This window comes from Epinephelus moara, chromosome 8, assembly GCF_006386435.1.
Source record: "Epinephelus moara isolate mb chromosome 8, YSFRI_EMoa_1.0, whole genome shotgun sequence".
NCBI classification, from domain to species: domain Eukaryota; kingdom Metazoa; phylum Chordata; class Actinopteri; order Perciformes; family Serranidae; genus Epinephelus; species Epinephelus moara.
The window spans coordinates 31,776,560-31,792,218 of NC_065513.1; the positions used below are offsets into that span (position 1 = coordinate 31,776,560).

The window sequence follows — 15,659 nt, forward strand, 5'->3', positions numbered from 1 at the left end:
GGCTTGAATACGTTTTTCTGCTGCCCCCGTCCACAGCAGTACATTTGTGTCGGTACTCCTGCCTGCTTCTCCAATCTGGGGATGTGCCAACTGACATTGACTGTACTGAAGTACCTCAAACAACCCCACTTCAAAAGATCTGAACTATCCCTTTAATCTGGGTTTCAGTGAGCTTTTGTATCTTTAAATTCTAAAGAAGAAACTTAAGATCTTGAATACTGGCACAACATATCACTTCAGTCTCAAAATACTTGAATCAGTTTTAAAATGCAGAAGTAAATAAAACCTTCTCTTGCAAACAGGCCGCCTTAATGCAAACACTTTCTTTGTCTTAAAAAAGTTCTAGCTAACTCATTTTGTTTCTGTGCAGACGTCTGAGTGATGCAGCAGGGGTGGACAGTGAGTGCAGCGTGACAGCTTGCACTAACAGCTCATTGTCTGATGAGGGAACACCGGTCACAGCGACTCCCCCGTCAGCCGAGCCGCCAATCACCACACAGGGTGAGGAGGACAAGCTTACATTAGGATTTGTCCCACCCACACACACATAACACTGAGAATTATTGGAGAGTGGACTGTGATTTAGAGGAAAGATATTGTTTATTATTTCTGTGGCCACAGATGCTGTTGATGCTGCTCTGATGAGCGACCTGTCGGCTGACCAGCTGGGGCTTGAGGTGGAGTCATGGAGTCTGGCGGTCAGTGCGGAGTTTTGCAGGCAACTCGACAGGAACACCATTAAACGACAGGATGTTATTTACGGTGAGACAGTTCTCCTTAGTACAGTATTTTATATAAGCATTAGGCAGTATGCATACTGTATCTGTCGTAGATCTTATTTGCTGAGTCAAATCTCAGTGGGTAGAGCCCAAGAATCACAGCAGGGGCGACTCTGGGCTTGATTTGGACGTAATATAAATAACTTAAAAAGCTTTGCTCACTGGCAGACACAATGGTGTGAACACTGTGCACACTGCCAAGTTGGAAGTACACACAACTTCAGATTTATTACACAAACGTCCTTTTTTTGGAGGAATGTGTTGAAATGAGTTACTGCGGCAGCTATGTAGCCATTTTTACTCCTCGCTGCTCCACTTGGATTCAGCTAAACATTAGTTTGCCAGAGTAATCCCATGCTCCACAGAGGTTTACTTCAATCAGCAAGATCATTTTACTGAGAAACCTTTGCCCAACTCAGCATCTCATCTGCACTTGTAAGCATGCACATTTATTTCAGTGCCCATAATCGACTCTCATTGCCCCCATACAGAGCTGATGCAGACAGAGCTGCACCACATCCAAACGCTGACGGTCATGTCGGAGGTGTTCAGGAGAGGCATGCTGGAGGAGCTGCAGCTGGACTGGGACTGCGTGGCCCGGATCTTCCCCTGCTTGGACCCCCTGCTGCTCTTTCACAGAAACCTCTTCGGAGCACTGCAAGAACGCCGACAGGCTTCAGCCCAACCTGAGAACCCCCGAAATTACCTCATCCATCAGATTGGAGATATTCTGCTTGAGCAGGTTGGTGAAGATGGACTCATGCACATAAACACACAAGGATACATGTCTTTAGTCAACCTCTTATGGCCTCTTTCTTAGTTCTCAGATGAACACGCTGAGAAGATGAAGGAGGTGTACGGAGAGTTCTGCAGCCATCACACCGAGGCCGTCAATGTCTTCAAAGAGCTGCAGCAACAAAACAAAAAACTCCAAAACTTTGTCAGAGTAAGCTCCTACTTCCAGACCTCTTTTGCTTCTTAAATAATGGATTTACAGTAAACTGTCATGATTGAACAGGTACTCATTTTGGTGTTAACCCCTTTGCTCGCAGCAACAGAGCAATAACACTCTGGTCAGACGGAGAGGGGTGCCAGAGTTTATCCTGCTGGTGACTCAGCGCATCACCAAGTACCCAGTGCTGCTGGAGAGGATATTACACTACACTCAGGGTATGTCGGCTCTACTTTGTCATAAAGCCGTAAACATATGCAACTCATAAGTCTGTTTAATATTCTGTGGAAGCATCAACACAAAGTCATGGGGCGTTTTTATGTTTACACGTAGCAAAATGTTTTAAAGTTTACTAAGATGATCCAAGTATTTGCTGCAACACTGCATGTTTCTATTACATGAAAAGTACCACTACGCAACTAGATACTTTATTAACTACAAATAAAGAGGTTATTTTCTATGTTCATCATCAAAGTGTCATAAGTAACTTGAATATTTCAGTGTTGGATGAAGTTGGTATTTTTAATAGCCTGCTTGAGAATATTACCTTTGCTTTGTGTGGAATTTATAAATAGCCTTTTTATTTTTACTTTGACTGCTCTCTTATTGAAAATGAGAAGAAAGGGTTTTGCAGTGGCTAAAATATTATTTTAAGTCCAGATGAAACACATTTTGAGAGCATCAAGCTTCAGTATTGTGATATATTTCTGGGTAAAACAGGATAGGCAGGTGGGATATAATATTAGGAGGAATTTGATTTGGTCGTTGAAAAGTGGGTGTGTCATAACAAATGAGGCCCCCCACAGTGTACACCGACAGGATAGTAGTATCCATCAGGGGGAGAGATGAAGCCCAGGGTTGTAGTCCACTATAAATGCCTTATGCACAATCTGGCGCTGTCACAGGTACCACTGTGCACAAAGTGAATACATTCTAGCCCACAACTCATATCCACAGTATTTGTGGAAATTAAGACACAGACACATGCTGTTTCTAGCTAGCTAACGTAATCTTAGCTTTTCGTGGCTTAAAGTTTCAGACTGATTGATGGATGGATGTTACTGGTTGAAATTGGTTGGTACCAGCTTACGTCAGCACACACCATATTTTGTTTTACGGGAAGAAAACAGGATTCGAAATTGATATATTTGGCACATATTGATAAATAGGTACACAACATGACTTGCAATGTGATCTAAAAGGGTTTAAAACTAATTTTTCATTTCATTTCACCTTTAATGTGACCTCTCTGTTACCTCCTTCCCCCCACAGAGGGAAGTCAGGAACACTCTGACCTATCGAGCGCCCTGGCTCAGATCCGTGACATCATCGCTGCAGTTGACCTGACTGTGAACAAGTATGAGAGGTGTCAGGAGCTGCAGGAAGTTCTGGCCCGGCTGGAGAACAAGAGTTTCGCCAAGCTGAAGAATGGCAAGGAGTTTCGCAAACAGGACCTGCACAGCAAACACAGGGATCTGCAGTATAAAGGGCTGGTCTACTGGAAGACTGCCACGGGACGTCTGAAAGGTTTGTATAAGATCATCTGTGTCGCACAATCCTTGACTTTAAGAGACAATCAATCTACATGGATTTCTGCTATTGTGTTTTCAGATACTTTGGCTCTCCTGCTCACAGACGTTCTGGTTTTCCTACAAGAGAAAGATCAACGCTTTGTGTTTGCTGCTGTGGTAAGCCTCGACCTGAAGAATACTTTGAAATCAAAGAAACCTTGTTCAGCTCTCCCTCCTTTAACCCATCTTTATGGGTTTTGTCTCCTTTCAGGACCAGAAGCCTCCTGTAATCCCTCTACAGAAGCTCATTGTTAGAGAAGTAGCCAATGAGGAGAGGGGGATGTTCCTCATCTCTGCCTCCTCAGTGGGACCAGAGATGTATGAAGTTCACACCACCACCAGAGATGAGAGGAATGCGTGGATGAGACACATACGACAAGCTGTGGAGAGGTATGTGTGTCAAGTCAAGTATACAGTGTTCGTTTGTGCAGGTGTGCAAATGTCAGGGCTTCTACTTAGATTCCGGTGCATGTGTGTGTGCCAGGTTAATGTGTGTGAGTGGTTTTGTAACTCATTCCCTAACCTACTGATCTACCTGGCAGTTGTCCTGAGGAAGAGGAGGAGGAGGAGCGAAGTGCTGAGACAGAGGAGGCCAGGCGAGTGGCGGAAGTGAGAGTTCAGAAGATCACCAAGTTCCAAGGTGAGAACACATTTGTCTCTATATTCATGAACATTGTGAACATAAAATATCTGTTTGAGTGAATGGTGTATATAGATTTTATATTATTTATTTTAATTTCATCTAATTTGTATTTTTTATAAGATTTTGATTCTTTTTATCACTTTTTTGTTTTGTTTTTTATCTTGTTTTGGACTCTTGAGCTGCTCTAACATTTGAATTTACCTGGTGTTGGGTTATTAAAGTCTTATCTTACCTTATATCCATATTTTATCTGTTTCCTATCCTTCTTCGTGAAACATCACATGATGCTCTGGTAGGACCATAAACTCAGCTATCCTAATCTCAGTGTTTGTTGTGTTTAGAGACACTGTTGGGTCAGGACCAGCGAATCTGCAACAGCCTGGAGGAGAAGTTACAGCTTTATGCTGAGCTCACAGAGTTAACCCTCCACTCACCAGAACCTGTACCACATCGCCATCTGCTGGTGCAACCTGACACAGACAATGAGCCACCACGACAGGCCTCCTCACTGCTGACAGCTGCACTAAGAGAGGGTAAGAAAGCTCCTGTGTGGGCTCCGTAATGCTGCGGTCATGCTGTTGGAGGACGCATTTCACAAGCCTAATTATTATGAAGAGTGACTAACCTACATTAAAAATGAACATGAATGCACCATCTGGCACTTTCAAGAGCATATCTACATCAATTTTAAAATACAAGTCTTTTTGGTGGGAGCAAATGTATTTTGGTGTACAGCCTAGATAATATCCATATGTGGGGAAACACCATATAAAACACTTAAAGGTATACTATGCAGGAATTGTCAGCTACTATTTGTAAACAGTATTGCCAATGAAAGTAAAAGCCAGCACCAGATTTATTCTCTTTTTGGAGCTATTTTCGTCAGCTTGGCATTTTTGCCTCAGTATATTCCATACTATATTAAATACAGACAGAGGGCAGAATCTAGTGGGTCATTAGGGATGACTGGGAAGGGATCACTTTTGTATGAGTCTATATATTAGAAAAAGAGATGACTGGTTGCTCTGTGTATACAAATGTAGATCAAAACCTTGTGTCGGGTGCTCCTCATGTGATGGCCTCCAACTGGTTCCTGCCACTATATAATTGGGGCCATACCTGTGTTGAATGTTTTAAAAGCCCTGACGAAGACCTGCAGTGGTCGAAACATGTTGGCTCTTTTAATGATTTAGCCACGGGTAGAAAAAGATTTCCGCACACTTACATCTATCCAGTGTCTCGCTTTATTGCTGAGCTTTCAGTCTATTCAACCGTCATCAGAGCATACCTGATGAAGGTTGAATCGACCAAAAGCTTAGCAATAAAGCGAGACATTGCATAGATGTAAGTGTGCGGAAATCTTTTTCTACCAATCTGGACTCATTGATGTTTTCAGCACCTTGCCGAGACTGAGCCGGGTGGAGCGGTAGCTACTCTGCAATGATTTAGCCACTACAAGTGTGCCTGGAGTGCCTTTCTGAGTCTGTATATTGTTTTTTAGGATATTTCTGCATAGTATACGTTTAACAATATATAGCATTTTATACACAGTGCTGACCCTTTGCTGAAAAAGAGGCTCTAAGCAAGATTCTTCAATCAATCAAACCATTGTTTATTCAGGGAAAATTGACTGAGCATTAAGCTCTTTTACAGCAATGCCCTGAGTTCACATTCAATGGGCTAGAAAGATACAAGCATATAATAGTAATCGCAGTAAAGTGATAAAAAAAGACCATAAAAACAAATAAGTAGCAGCAACGTCGATCAAGAATTATGAACAGCAATAAAAAACAGTACAAAGAAAAAAAGTTGAATAATAAGAGAAGAGTCTGCCACAAAGGACAGATACATAACAATAGTATAATGTAGGATATCATGTCTGTCAACTAACCAAAGCAGGAACACTGTTAAACAACCACATCATCTAGCATACACTTGAAATGATCTAACGACACATACCTGTCTAATCTAAATAAGAGGGAACATATTTTTTTTTAACACTTGCATACGTATATTTTATTTATCTTAAACAAACTGTATTAATGTCTAAAAACCACTGCTACATAGCCATACAACACCAACACTGGTGTTTTTATTTACTTAATTTGGCTGATTCGACCTCTTCTCAGGACTGTGTTCTCATGTGAAGACCATGCAACATTTCTCTCAGTGTCCCTTTGACATGTCATGGCAGAAAAGGCTATAATAAGAAACATTAATAATGGCTACATCTCATTTAGTTTTGCAATTTACAGGCCCATGTTCACGTGAAGAACACTATTGTGTGTAGCTTCCCAAGACACTTAAATGAAATGTTGCAGTCATGAGTATTGGTTAATGTCATCAGGCAAGTCAACTTGCACCGTTTTCTTTATCTGTATACTGAGTTTGCCGATATCATATAATTCCTCTTGTATCTCAGTCCAACCTGAACTCTAATCAGTGAGAAGAGATAACTCATGCTGGGGCGTGCAGGGCTTTTTATCTACCAAGATCAGTATAGCATTGCAATGAACAGATAATTTATTGCAACTTTTGATTATTTTTAGGATTGTGTATTATATATTATATATTACATATTATATATGTATTGTACTTACAAACTTCAAAAAATTACTTTGCAAATATTAATTTGGAAGACAGTCTACATGTAAGATCGTAAGAAAGAACATAAAAGTACAACTGAATGACTTAGAAAAGTGATGCAGTGTGCTGTAGGTTTATTAGTTGTCATTGTTGACATTTTGAAACCAGACTTCAAAGAATAATCCTGAGTTTTGCGTCTTCTGCAGCAGAGAACCTGATCACCATCCTGCAGGCTCGTGATGGTCCTACTGTAAAAAGTCAGAGCTCTCCGGTCCGAGGACCAGAGTGCTGCAGCTACAACAGCCACGGCAGCAGCATTCAGGAGTCTCCCTCTGAGCGTGAGTCATGGATTTTTATTGTAATGCCTTCAGTTGACATGGCTGCCAACATATGCTACTTGACCTCTCCCGATGTGGGTGAACCATGTTGCCTAATATTTGCAGGCAGAGACATTTACTTCTTGTTTTCTTGCTACAGCGGATTATCTTAGCACGCTCAGTATGAGCTCCACCTCTCTTGGGTCAGACAATGAACTGACGGGAATGGACAGCCTGCTGTGGAGCTCTGCTGTTGAGCTCAGGAGAGGAGACACCAAAGGGACACTGTTAAAGGTTCAAGCACTGTAGTTCCCCATAAGCAAAGTTTGTTACTAAAATAAATTGTTCACACGTATTAACACAGTTTTCTGTAGGTGGCGGAGAGCGTTCAGAGCCTGACTCAGCTTCTCTACAGTCTGCAGGTGAGAAAAGACACAAGACACAGCATCTGCATGAGTGAATATTTGGCTTTGTGAGAGGGCAGGATTAGTAACAGGAGAGTGATTAAGTGTCTCCACCCTGTGTTGGCAGGCAGCGGTGACCCTCCAGGACAGCTGCTATGAAGTCCAGAAACTCCTTCTGCAGGAAGGAGAAAGACCTCAGCTCCGACCTCTTACTTCCCTCCCCAACAGTCTGGTATGAGTCACGTGATATTCACTGAAGCAAAGTCTCAGAAACTGACTCACTATAGACATAGCATTTTCTGGTTCTCCAAATTGAATTACCACAGACATCCGGTCAAGGATGAGGCAGTAAGTTGTTTCTCGGCAATGTATCGTCACTGCACTCCAATTTTCCACTTGTTGTTTTGTGTGTGGTTCTGCACAAAGGAAAAGATAAGTAAACTAAAACCCAAACATAATCAGCCTTAAGTAAATAAACCCTAATAATGAACAAATCTCCACAACGCATATTTACTTTTTCACTTTAACATATATGACTTGACTAACACATGGGGAATATGAATTACTAAATATTGCAGCCAAACAGATAATAAACCTCCCCTGCTCATCAACTTCCCAACCTTAGTCCCAAAAATGCTCCAACCTGATTGGTAGTCACTGATAGGCCCTTATTAGTCTGACACAAGCCACAGAGTGCGAATCTCAACAGATATATTTAGGCCTTTTCCACATTCATGTTTGAATAAATAATTTATCCCACACCAGAGTCTCAGTGTTTTACTAACTTAGACTTGAATTCAGTTTCCTCTTTTTCAGATAATGACAGAAAACATTAAACCCGTTTCTGTTGTTATGCAGGAGCAGGACAAGCAGAGGAGTACTGATAAGAAGAAAGAGGAAGTAGAAAAGAAGGGTTTAGAGAGGAAGAAAGAAGAGGTGGATGAGGTGCAGAAACTCCATGTGAGGCTGAAACAGGAGCAGCAGCGCTGGGACAAAGAGTGTCTGGCCAGAGAGAAACACCAGGTACAACTCATGCTGATGTTACGGGTTGCATGTACACTCATTTGTCTCACTTCATTTGGTTTTTCTGTCTGTGTTGTTCATTAAACAAAAAAATTGTGGTTATGCACACTGAGGACTTACCCATGTCTTTGATCTGTTCCGGTTTCTGAATCAATCAAAGACACCACCAGTTGATAGACTGCACCTTAGACTATATAATGAAATTAATAAAACAGTCAGACAGATTTTAATTAGATTTCACCAACATCATGAGTGAAGGCAGAGCATGAGTTTTGCTTCTTCTGCAGCAAATAACCTGGTCACCATTCTTCATACTGCTTGACCTTGAGTATCAGTGTGGGTGAACCACATTGCCTAATACATGCAGGACGTGACAGCTACTTGTTCTTTTCTTGCTGTGACCTATGAATTCACCTCTGCCTGATCAGATAATTTTAGATAGTAGTTCATCAGTACACGATGTGCTATGCTGTTCAGATGCTGTTTTGTTGTGAAATGTTGTAATTTCCTTTTTCCTTTACACACAGCAGGGAGTGTCTGCCTGTACATAAGGCTTTCTGGCTAACTGGTTGCTAAACATTTGCAACATACAGTTAATGCACATTGAATTTCTTACTTAATGTGCAGCATGTGGCAGCAATGCATTCTTGTCTGTCAGGATTATTGTTGCCTTAACCCACATTTTGAAAATGTAATAAAACTCCGCTAATGCATTTCATAAACGTCAGAACAGCTCGTCCGTCATAATCCAAGTGCCCTGAAGCAGCGGCATGCAAAATTGACTTGAAAAGACATAATTTACTCCACTTTTATAGCATAATTTCTCATCGTGGTCAGTTAGCCTCCCCTGCAGCCCTGGTGCTAGTTCTCGAATCTCGTGCAAGTTGCCATGTAAACACAGCAAGCCTGCAGGGCAGGCTAACTGACCACGGTGAGAAATTATGCTATTAAAGCTGTTATCCTCCGATACCCCGAACGAGTTTTGTGGATTAAAAAACTACACTGGACGTCTTGTCGGCATAAGGGTCAGTAAGTACTGTCTGTATTTTCATTCTAAAGTGGCCAGTTCCTTAAAATGCCCAACTTAACAGAGAAATAAACATGGTTACAAAATGGTACAAATAAGTATATGTCACCCATTTAAGTTTTATTAAGGATTAAAGATAACCCAAGCTCTACCCGCTTGTCCAAATATGGTTACCTTGGGTCACTCCTGGCTCCAAAAATCCAAGATGGCAACCACCAAAATGCCAAACTCAAGTCTTCGAAGTGGGATTCCACAAACCAGTGGGTGAAATCACAGTGGCTACGTCCATTATTTTTATATAGTCTATGATTTGCACTTGCTCTTTGACTGTGAGTGGGCAACCCAATGGTATTTTTTTTTTTTTTTTTAGATTACCAGAACATTTTCTGCTATCAAGCTCAGTTTATGTCATTACTGTCAGTGCTTTTCCTTGTGCTTAAATGCAGGAATGAGAAAAATACACTAACAAACTGCAAATTGACCCAGAAATAAGGAACAAACTGCTATAAGATGTTATAATTTTGGTTGGGTTACCCTTTAACCCTGCACATCTAATGCCCAGTTTGCATGTAAAGTTGCAGTGATGATACTGTAACTCTACTATAACCACAGGAAATAAGATAACCCGTGTCTGAACTTTCTGATGTGACTGTGCCCTCGTGTATTTCCAGTGTGAGCAGGAGACCGTGCTGGAGCAGCGAGAGCAGCAGTGCCTCCTAGAGGCGGAGCGTCTGCGCTGTGAACGGGAGGAGCTGGAGGCTCAGCTGCTGGAGTATCAGCAAAATCTGGACAGACTGAGGGAGGGCCAGAGGAGTGTGGAGAGGGAGAAGGAGAAGATCGAAGCCCAGCAGAGGCTACTGCAGAGCTGGAGACACAACCGCCAGAGCAGCCTGCCCGTTACGATACCACTGGATGGATACAAGGTAAGAAAGAGGGGTTAAAGGAGAGACAGGAAGGTAAAGAGAGAGGGGAGGAATGAGTGGTGTTTTTCTCAGGATCAAAAATAGAAAACAAACACTGCTAAACAAACCATGTAACCTCTGCTTTCTGGTGTTGTTTGAATGCCCCAGGTGTCCAGCCACAGCCGCTCAGGCAGCCTGGATGGTAACTGCTCAGTGTACGAGAACGAGGCGGCTTTGCTTGCTTCCTTGCAACAGAACCACCTCCACCAGCCCGCTACCAACAACCAGCACCAGCGTCTGCTCTCTGCGCCGAGGAAGAACCACGACGGTCCCCTGAGCAACTCCAGCTACACCGCTAACCTCGGCCTCAGTGCCAGCCTCTACAACAGCCTCAACACCCTGCTGAGCCAGGCACACGGCAAACAGCCTCCGGATGGTCTGACGTACCCAAATTTCAGCAACAACCACAGCTGCCCCCGGCCTCTGAATGACTCCGTCCACCCCTTCAGCAGCAGGGTGGCTACACAGTCACAAAGAACAAACAACAGTAAGTCTACTCATAGTGTTTAATGATTGGCTGTATATGTTTTAGCATAGGGTGTCGGTGGACATGTATCAGTAGTATAAGGCACAAGGTTTTAGGAGAACATCATTCATTCATTCATTCATTCATTTTCAGTAACAGCTATTAGGGGTTGCGGGGGGCTTGAGCCTATTCCAGCTTACATTGGTCAAGAGGCGGGGTGCACCCTGGACAGGTCACCAGACTGTCACAGGCCTGACACATAGAGACATTCACACCTACGGCCAATTTAGAGTCACCGATTAACCTGTATGTCTTTGGACTGTGGGAGGAAGCCGTAGTACCCGCAGAAAACCCATGATAACATAAGGACAACTCCACACAGAAGGGCTCCCCCACCCTAGAGTTCGAACCAGGAACCGTCTTGCTGTGTGGCGACAACGCTAACTATGTCACCACCATTATCCTGTATTGTGCACATATGTCAAAAGGTGATTTTTATAAAAGCAACCGACTGTAGTTTTAAGCGTTTCTGTTGTTCTCTTTCCAGCCGACTTCAGCCCGCAGTTGGACAGGCGACCCCTGGGTCCCTGGAAGTCAGAAGCCACAGGTCACGGAGTTTATGAGGACAGCTACTCCTCCTCTCCCTCTCTGACCCCCCTCCTCCCCCCGCAGGCCTACCTCTCTCTTGAAGGACAGAATGGAGAGGAGGGAGGAGAGGAGAACATTGTTTACCTCTGATAATCATTAGAGAGAAACGAGCAATGCAAGCTGCCCGACACATAACTGGACTGACAACATATCTGTTGCTTATATGTGTTTGTGTATATGTGTGTTTTCATTTTGAACAACCTGAATGATCCAGTAAGGGAACAGCTGCAGGGAGGAAGCGTACACAGATATATGTGCCTTCATCAGTGTATGTGGCGGCCATTAATCATCCTCTTCCTGCGTCGTAAAACCATTGTGCCTTTTTGCGAACAAGTTCTTTGTAAATCAGCTTTGATACTTGTACCCCGTGTTTTTACTTCTACTATGATTCTTTTTAGTATCTGTTGCACTTGTTTGATGGCAGAGGTACATTTGCACCTCAAAACACTGGGACCTAAAGTACCAGGATATCAGGACAGAAGTATTGATGTTATTTTCCCGTGAGCACTTAAAAGAAAATGGAAATATATGAGAAGCCAATTGAGCCCCTCCCCCAATCTATATATAGAGTGCTTTTATTTCTCCATGTGATCTTTAATAGTATTTATAAGGGATTGTGAGCATCTAAAATACGTAAAAATATACTGACATAATTGTATAAATATTAAATATATGTATAGTTTTATGGAAAGGCTACCTATGCACACTGTGTTGGAAGAGGAACTTGTATTCCTGTTATTATTTTTTCTCACTTAAGTGCCAAAAATCTTGCTATCTGATACTGTAAGTGATTTCTGTAAAGAACGGCTGTATGTTTTCTGTTCATCTCCTTTTCTGATAATTTATTGTGTGTAAATTGCTTCATGCACTGTCAACATTAATAATATTTTTTTTGTTTATGTCTTGTAATCTCTGTAATCAGAATTGTGTTGTGCCATATTAATATTGTGCTGCCTATAAAACTGTTGTGGCAAAGACCTGTGCTTTAAGTGTGTGTTTGCCTCGTGTTAACAAAACATGGAAACATCAATTTGTCATTTACACACCTCTCATTGGTTCTGACGTTACATCATTACGCAATACTATTACAGTAATCGTAGGCAGGCTATCTTAACTATTGACTTGTGGGACTTTCAGTTAGGGTGTGCAGTGACTGGTCAGCATTTCACTCTAGTTTTGCTTTGCTCATTTCTGTATGAAGAGGATGATAACTTTCAGATTATCCATGGTTAACCTGCTTGGGTTGTACCTAATATTTTCTGAGGATCACACTGGATGCTGCTTGGAAACTGGTGAGTTTGTTTTATTTAAATTCTCTCATCTCCCTTCTTAAAATATGTCCTGTAACTCTGCATATATTGTGTGTCAGTTTGGCAGCTGCCAAGCCCGAGCATAACTCATCTGCAGAATATCAGTAAGAAGCAAAGCCTCGTAGTGAGCTGGCTGGTAAACCACAGCAGCTTAGTGGGTGACTTTTATGAGATCCAGATCGGACGCACTGAAACCCACACCGTTATTTACAACGTGAGTACCAGAGGATTTTTTGTCTGGGTTTCGTGCTCATTAAAAGCTCCATGTAGCTGCATCCCAGTAATTTTATGGTATTATGCTGGTTTTAACAGCATTTACTGTGGTGATATTATGCTACTGTGAGTGACATTTTGCTCCCTGTTTTTGTTATTCTAGAGAAATCTGAGTTTATCTCCTGTGGATTCAGATAAACACACATTCACATGGACCTCTGATGTGCCTCTGGAGTGTGTCGATCACTCAGTCAGGATACGACTTTTCTATAATCAGTCAGTCTCAAGTCCCTGGAGCAGCTGGAAAACTCACTATGGTGAGATGATGCTACTCTCTTCCTGTCAGTGCACATGAATAAAATGAAACCAAATACATGGAAAACAGGCCAGTAACTTGTGTGCTCTCGGTCTCACTGATAAGACCAGGCAATCAAATAAGTGATAGTTTCTGTTGTCTCTGTATGAGTGGGCTCCATCCTTTTTCTCTTCCTTTCCACCTATCTTTTTATCAGTGTTTCTCAACTGCTGCAAACACTGCAAATGTCTGTTGCAATGCACATCTTGCTCGGAGCCTGGCCATTATAAACTTGGATGGGTGTAAACTTGGATGTTGGCATTATCCGTTTTGTTTTGTTTTGTTTTTCAGTCATCATAGATTCATACATGATGTTTTTCACTTGTCTAGAATTGTCTAGAATCTTGACCTAGAGGGTTATGAGAGTTAAGCGGAGCCAGATAGATATGAAACTTTGAATAACCATCATTAATAAATGGTGTGTACAGAACAGACCAACATTATTTTATTTTTTTATTTAGACGTTTATTGATCAGGGACAAATGCATTAAACATTATTTCATATAAAATACAAAACAGATGTCATGCATACAAGTTTCTAGCTGAAGTTAATTCGCAACCCCTGTCCCTGGTTAGGCTTTGGCTATTAAAACAGAGTTTGTGTGCAAAGTTAAAAACAGTACAGAAACATTAATATACAAAACATATAGACAAAGACAGAATCAGGACATAAACAATAAGCAAAAACACAAAACAGTAAAGGGCAGTACACTAAATGAGTACAATAATATATAAAAGTCAGTGTTCACAGGCTTGTTTCAGTTTCAGCCATTGTTTTACTTTTGTGTTAAAAGCCTTGAGCTCTGTCAATGTTTTTATTTCAGATGGTAATGTATTCCATAGTTTGGTACCTATTACTGAAAAGGATGACTGTCCGAATGTTGTCCTGCGTTTCGCTGTTCTACAATTACTGCTTGTTGTTGTTGTTTGTCCCCAAACGGTTGTACAATATGATAAATGGGAAAATATCATGGCATGCATGAACTGTTGTGCTGCCTTAAGGGGTATATGTTGTCTAATCAGACGAAAGCAGTTTAAATTAGTTTTGACAGTTTTACACAGACTCTTTACATGTCGATCAAACTTCAATTGAGAATCTAAAATGACACCTAAAAATTTAAACTCATCTACTTGATCTATCTCTATCTCATTAATCTTTATTCCAGAATTTTCATTGGCTTTCCTCTTAATTGAGAAGCACACTGACACTGTTTTCTTATAATTCAAGGTTAAATGATTATTTTGAAGCCACTGTGACACACCAGACATTTCTTTTGACAGTAATTCTGCTGCCATCTGGGGAGTTTTTGCAGACACATACAGGTGGAAACATGCTGCACCAGCACTGCTTCAGCTGGATCCAGCTGCGCACTCTGGTGGAGACAGCCCTTGGACAGTTCACCTCTTTGATCCTGTAGACCACACCCATCTGGGTGAAGAGTGGAATTACTGATAGGCTGTTGAAGCTCAGTAATCAGTGATTCCATTTGGAGCATATCCTTTAGAGGCCGTTTACACTTGGCCGGCTATTTTCATAAACGGACATTTCACCGTCTCCGTTTTCAAAAAGATCTTCGTTTACACTTACCCGTGTATATATACACAAGAGCATGCCAAACCTGCCACATTTAGCTTCAAACAATGTTTAAAAAAGTGTTGTGAATTTTTTAACGTCACCTTTTACCACATTTACAGCAATATTTGTTAACTTAGAAATATATTAAATAGTTAAATCTAAATATTAAATGTGGCACCTAAATGTTAAATGTTAAATCTAAATATTCAATCTAAATTCATTCATTCATCTTCTAACCGCTTCATCCTCTTGAGGGTCGCGGGGGGGCTGGAGAGGCAGGGTACACCCTGGACAGGTCGCCAGACTATCGCAGGGCTGACACATAGAGACAGACAACCATTCACGCTCACATTCACACCTACGGACAATTTAGAGTTATCAATTAACCTAGTCCCCAATCTTCCCCAGTCTTTGGACTGTGGGAGGAAGCCGGAGTGCCCGGAGAGAACCCACGCTGACACGGGGAGAACATGCAAACTCCGCACAGAGGGGCTCCCACGCCCGGGATCGAACCGGCAACCCTCTTGCTGTGAGGCGAGAGTGCTAACCACCACACCACCGTGCCGCCCACCTAAATCTAAATACTAAATCTAAATCTAAATCTAAATGTTAAATCTAAATATTAAATCTAAATCTAAATCTAAATGTTAACTGTAAATGCTAAATATAAATATAAATATAAATATAAATGTTAAATCTAAATGCTAAATATAAATATAAATATAAATGTTAAATCTAAATGCTAAATATAAATCTAAATGTTAAATGTTAAATCTAAATGTTCTGGGTGAAACTAAATATTTAGCTAATATGCAAATTCACACTGC

At 41.5% G+C, this 15,659-nt stretch overlaps 2 protein-coding genes across 10 annotated transcripts in view; both read left to right on the plus strand.

Annotated features, from left to right (window-relative positions):
• The window catches only part of LOC126394529 (rho guanine nucleotide exchange factor 28-like), a 56,559-nt gene extending 44,210 nt beyond the window's left edge, over positions 1-12,349 (plus strand). For 6 of the 7 annotated variants that reach the window (XM_050051391.1, XM_050051394.1, XM_050051393.1 and 3 more), the window contains 18 exons: positions 371-501; positions 622-762; positions 1,271-1,521; positions 1,600-1,725; positions 1,832-1,949; positions 3,004-3,258; positions 3,343-3,419; positions 3,514-3,692; positions 3,845-3,942; positions 4,287-4,478; positions 6,738-6,869; positions 7,009-7,142; positions 7,223-7,270; positions 7,380-7,484; positions 8,111-8,275; positions 9,974-10,225; positions 10,373-10,751; positions 11,278-12,349. In XM_050051391.1, the coding sequence (XP_049907348.1) occupies positions 371-501; positions 622-762; positions 1,271-1,521; positions 1,600-1,725; positions 1,832-1,949; positions 3,004-3,258; positions 3,343-3,419; positions 3,514-3,692; positions 3,845-3,942; positions 4,287-4,478; positions 6,738-6,869; positions 7,009-7,142; positions 7,223-7,270; positions 7,380-7,484; positions 8,111-8,275; positions 9,974-10,225; positions 10,373-10,751; positions 11,278-11,468 (2,974 nt within the window). In that variant the 3' untranslated portion in view covers positions 11,469-12,349. The remainder of the gene's footprint in view (positions 1-370; positions 502-621; positions 763-1,270; positions 1,522-1,599; positions 1,726-1,831; positions 1,950-3,003; positions 3,259-3,342; positions 3,420-3,513; positions 3,693-3,844; positions 3,943-4,286; positions 4,479-6,737; positions 6,870-7,008; positions 7,143-7,222; positions 7,271-7,379; positions 7,485-8,110; positions 8,276-9,973; positions 10,226-10,372; positions 10,752-11,277) is intronic. The other variant, XM_050051392.1, reaches the window with a different exon arrangement.
• Positions 12,350-12,520: 171 nt separating this feature from the next.
• The window catches only part of osmr (oncostatin M receptor), a 13,195-nt gene continuing 10,056 nt past the window's right edge, over positions 12,521-15,659 (plus strand). For 2 of the 3 annotated variants that reach the window (XM_050052225.1, XM_050052226.1), the window contains exons 1-2: positions 12,770-12,902; positions 13,065-13,218. In XM_050052225.1, coding sequence (XP_049908182.1) covers positions 13,123-13,218 — 96 coding nt within the window. In that variant the 5' untranslated portion in view covers positions 12,770-12,902; positions 13,065-13,122. Of the gene's footprint in view, positions 12,671-12,747; positions 12,903-13,064; positions 13,219-15,659 lie in introns of those variants that run through there. The other variant, XM_050052222.1, reaches the window with a different exon arrangement.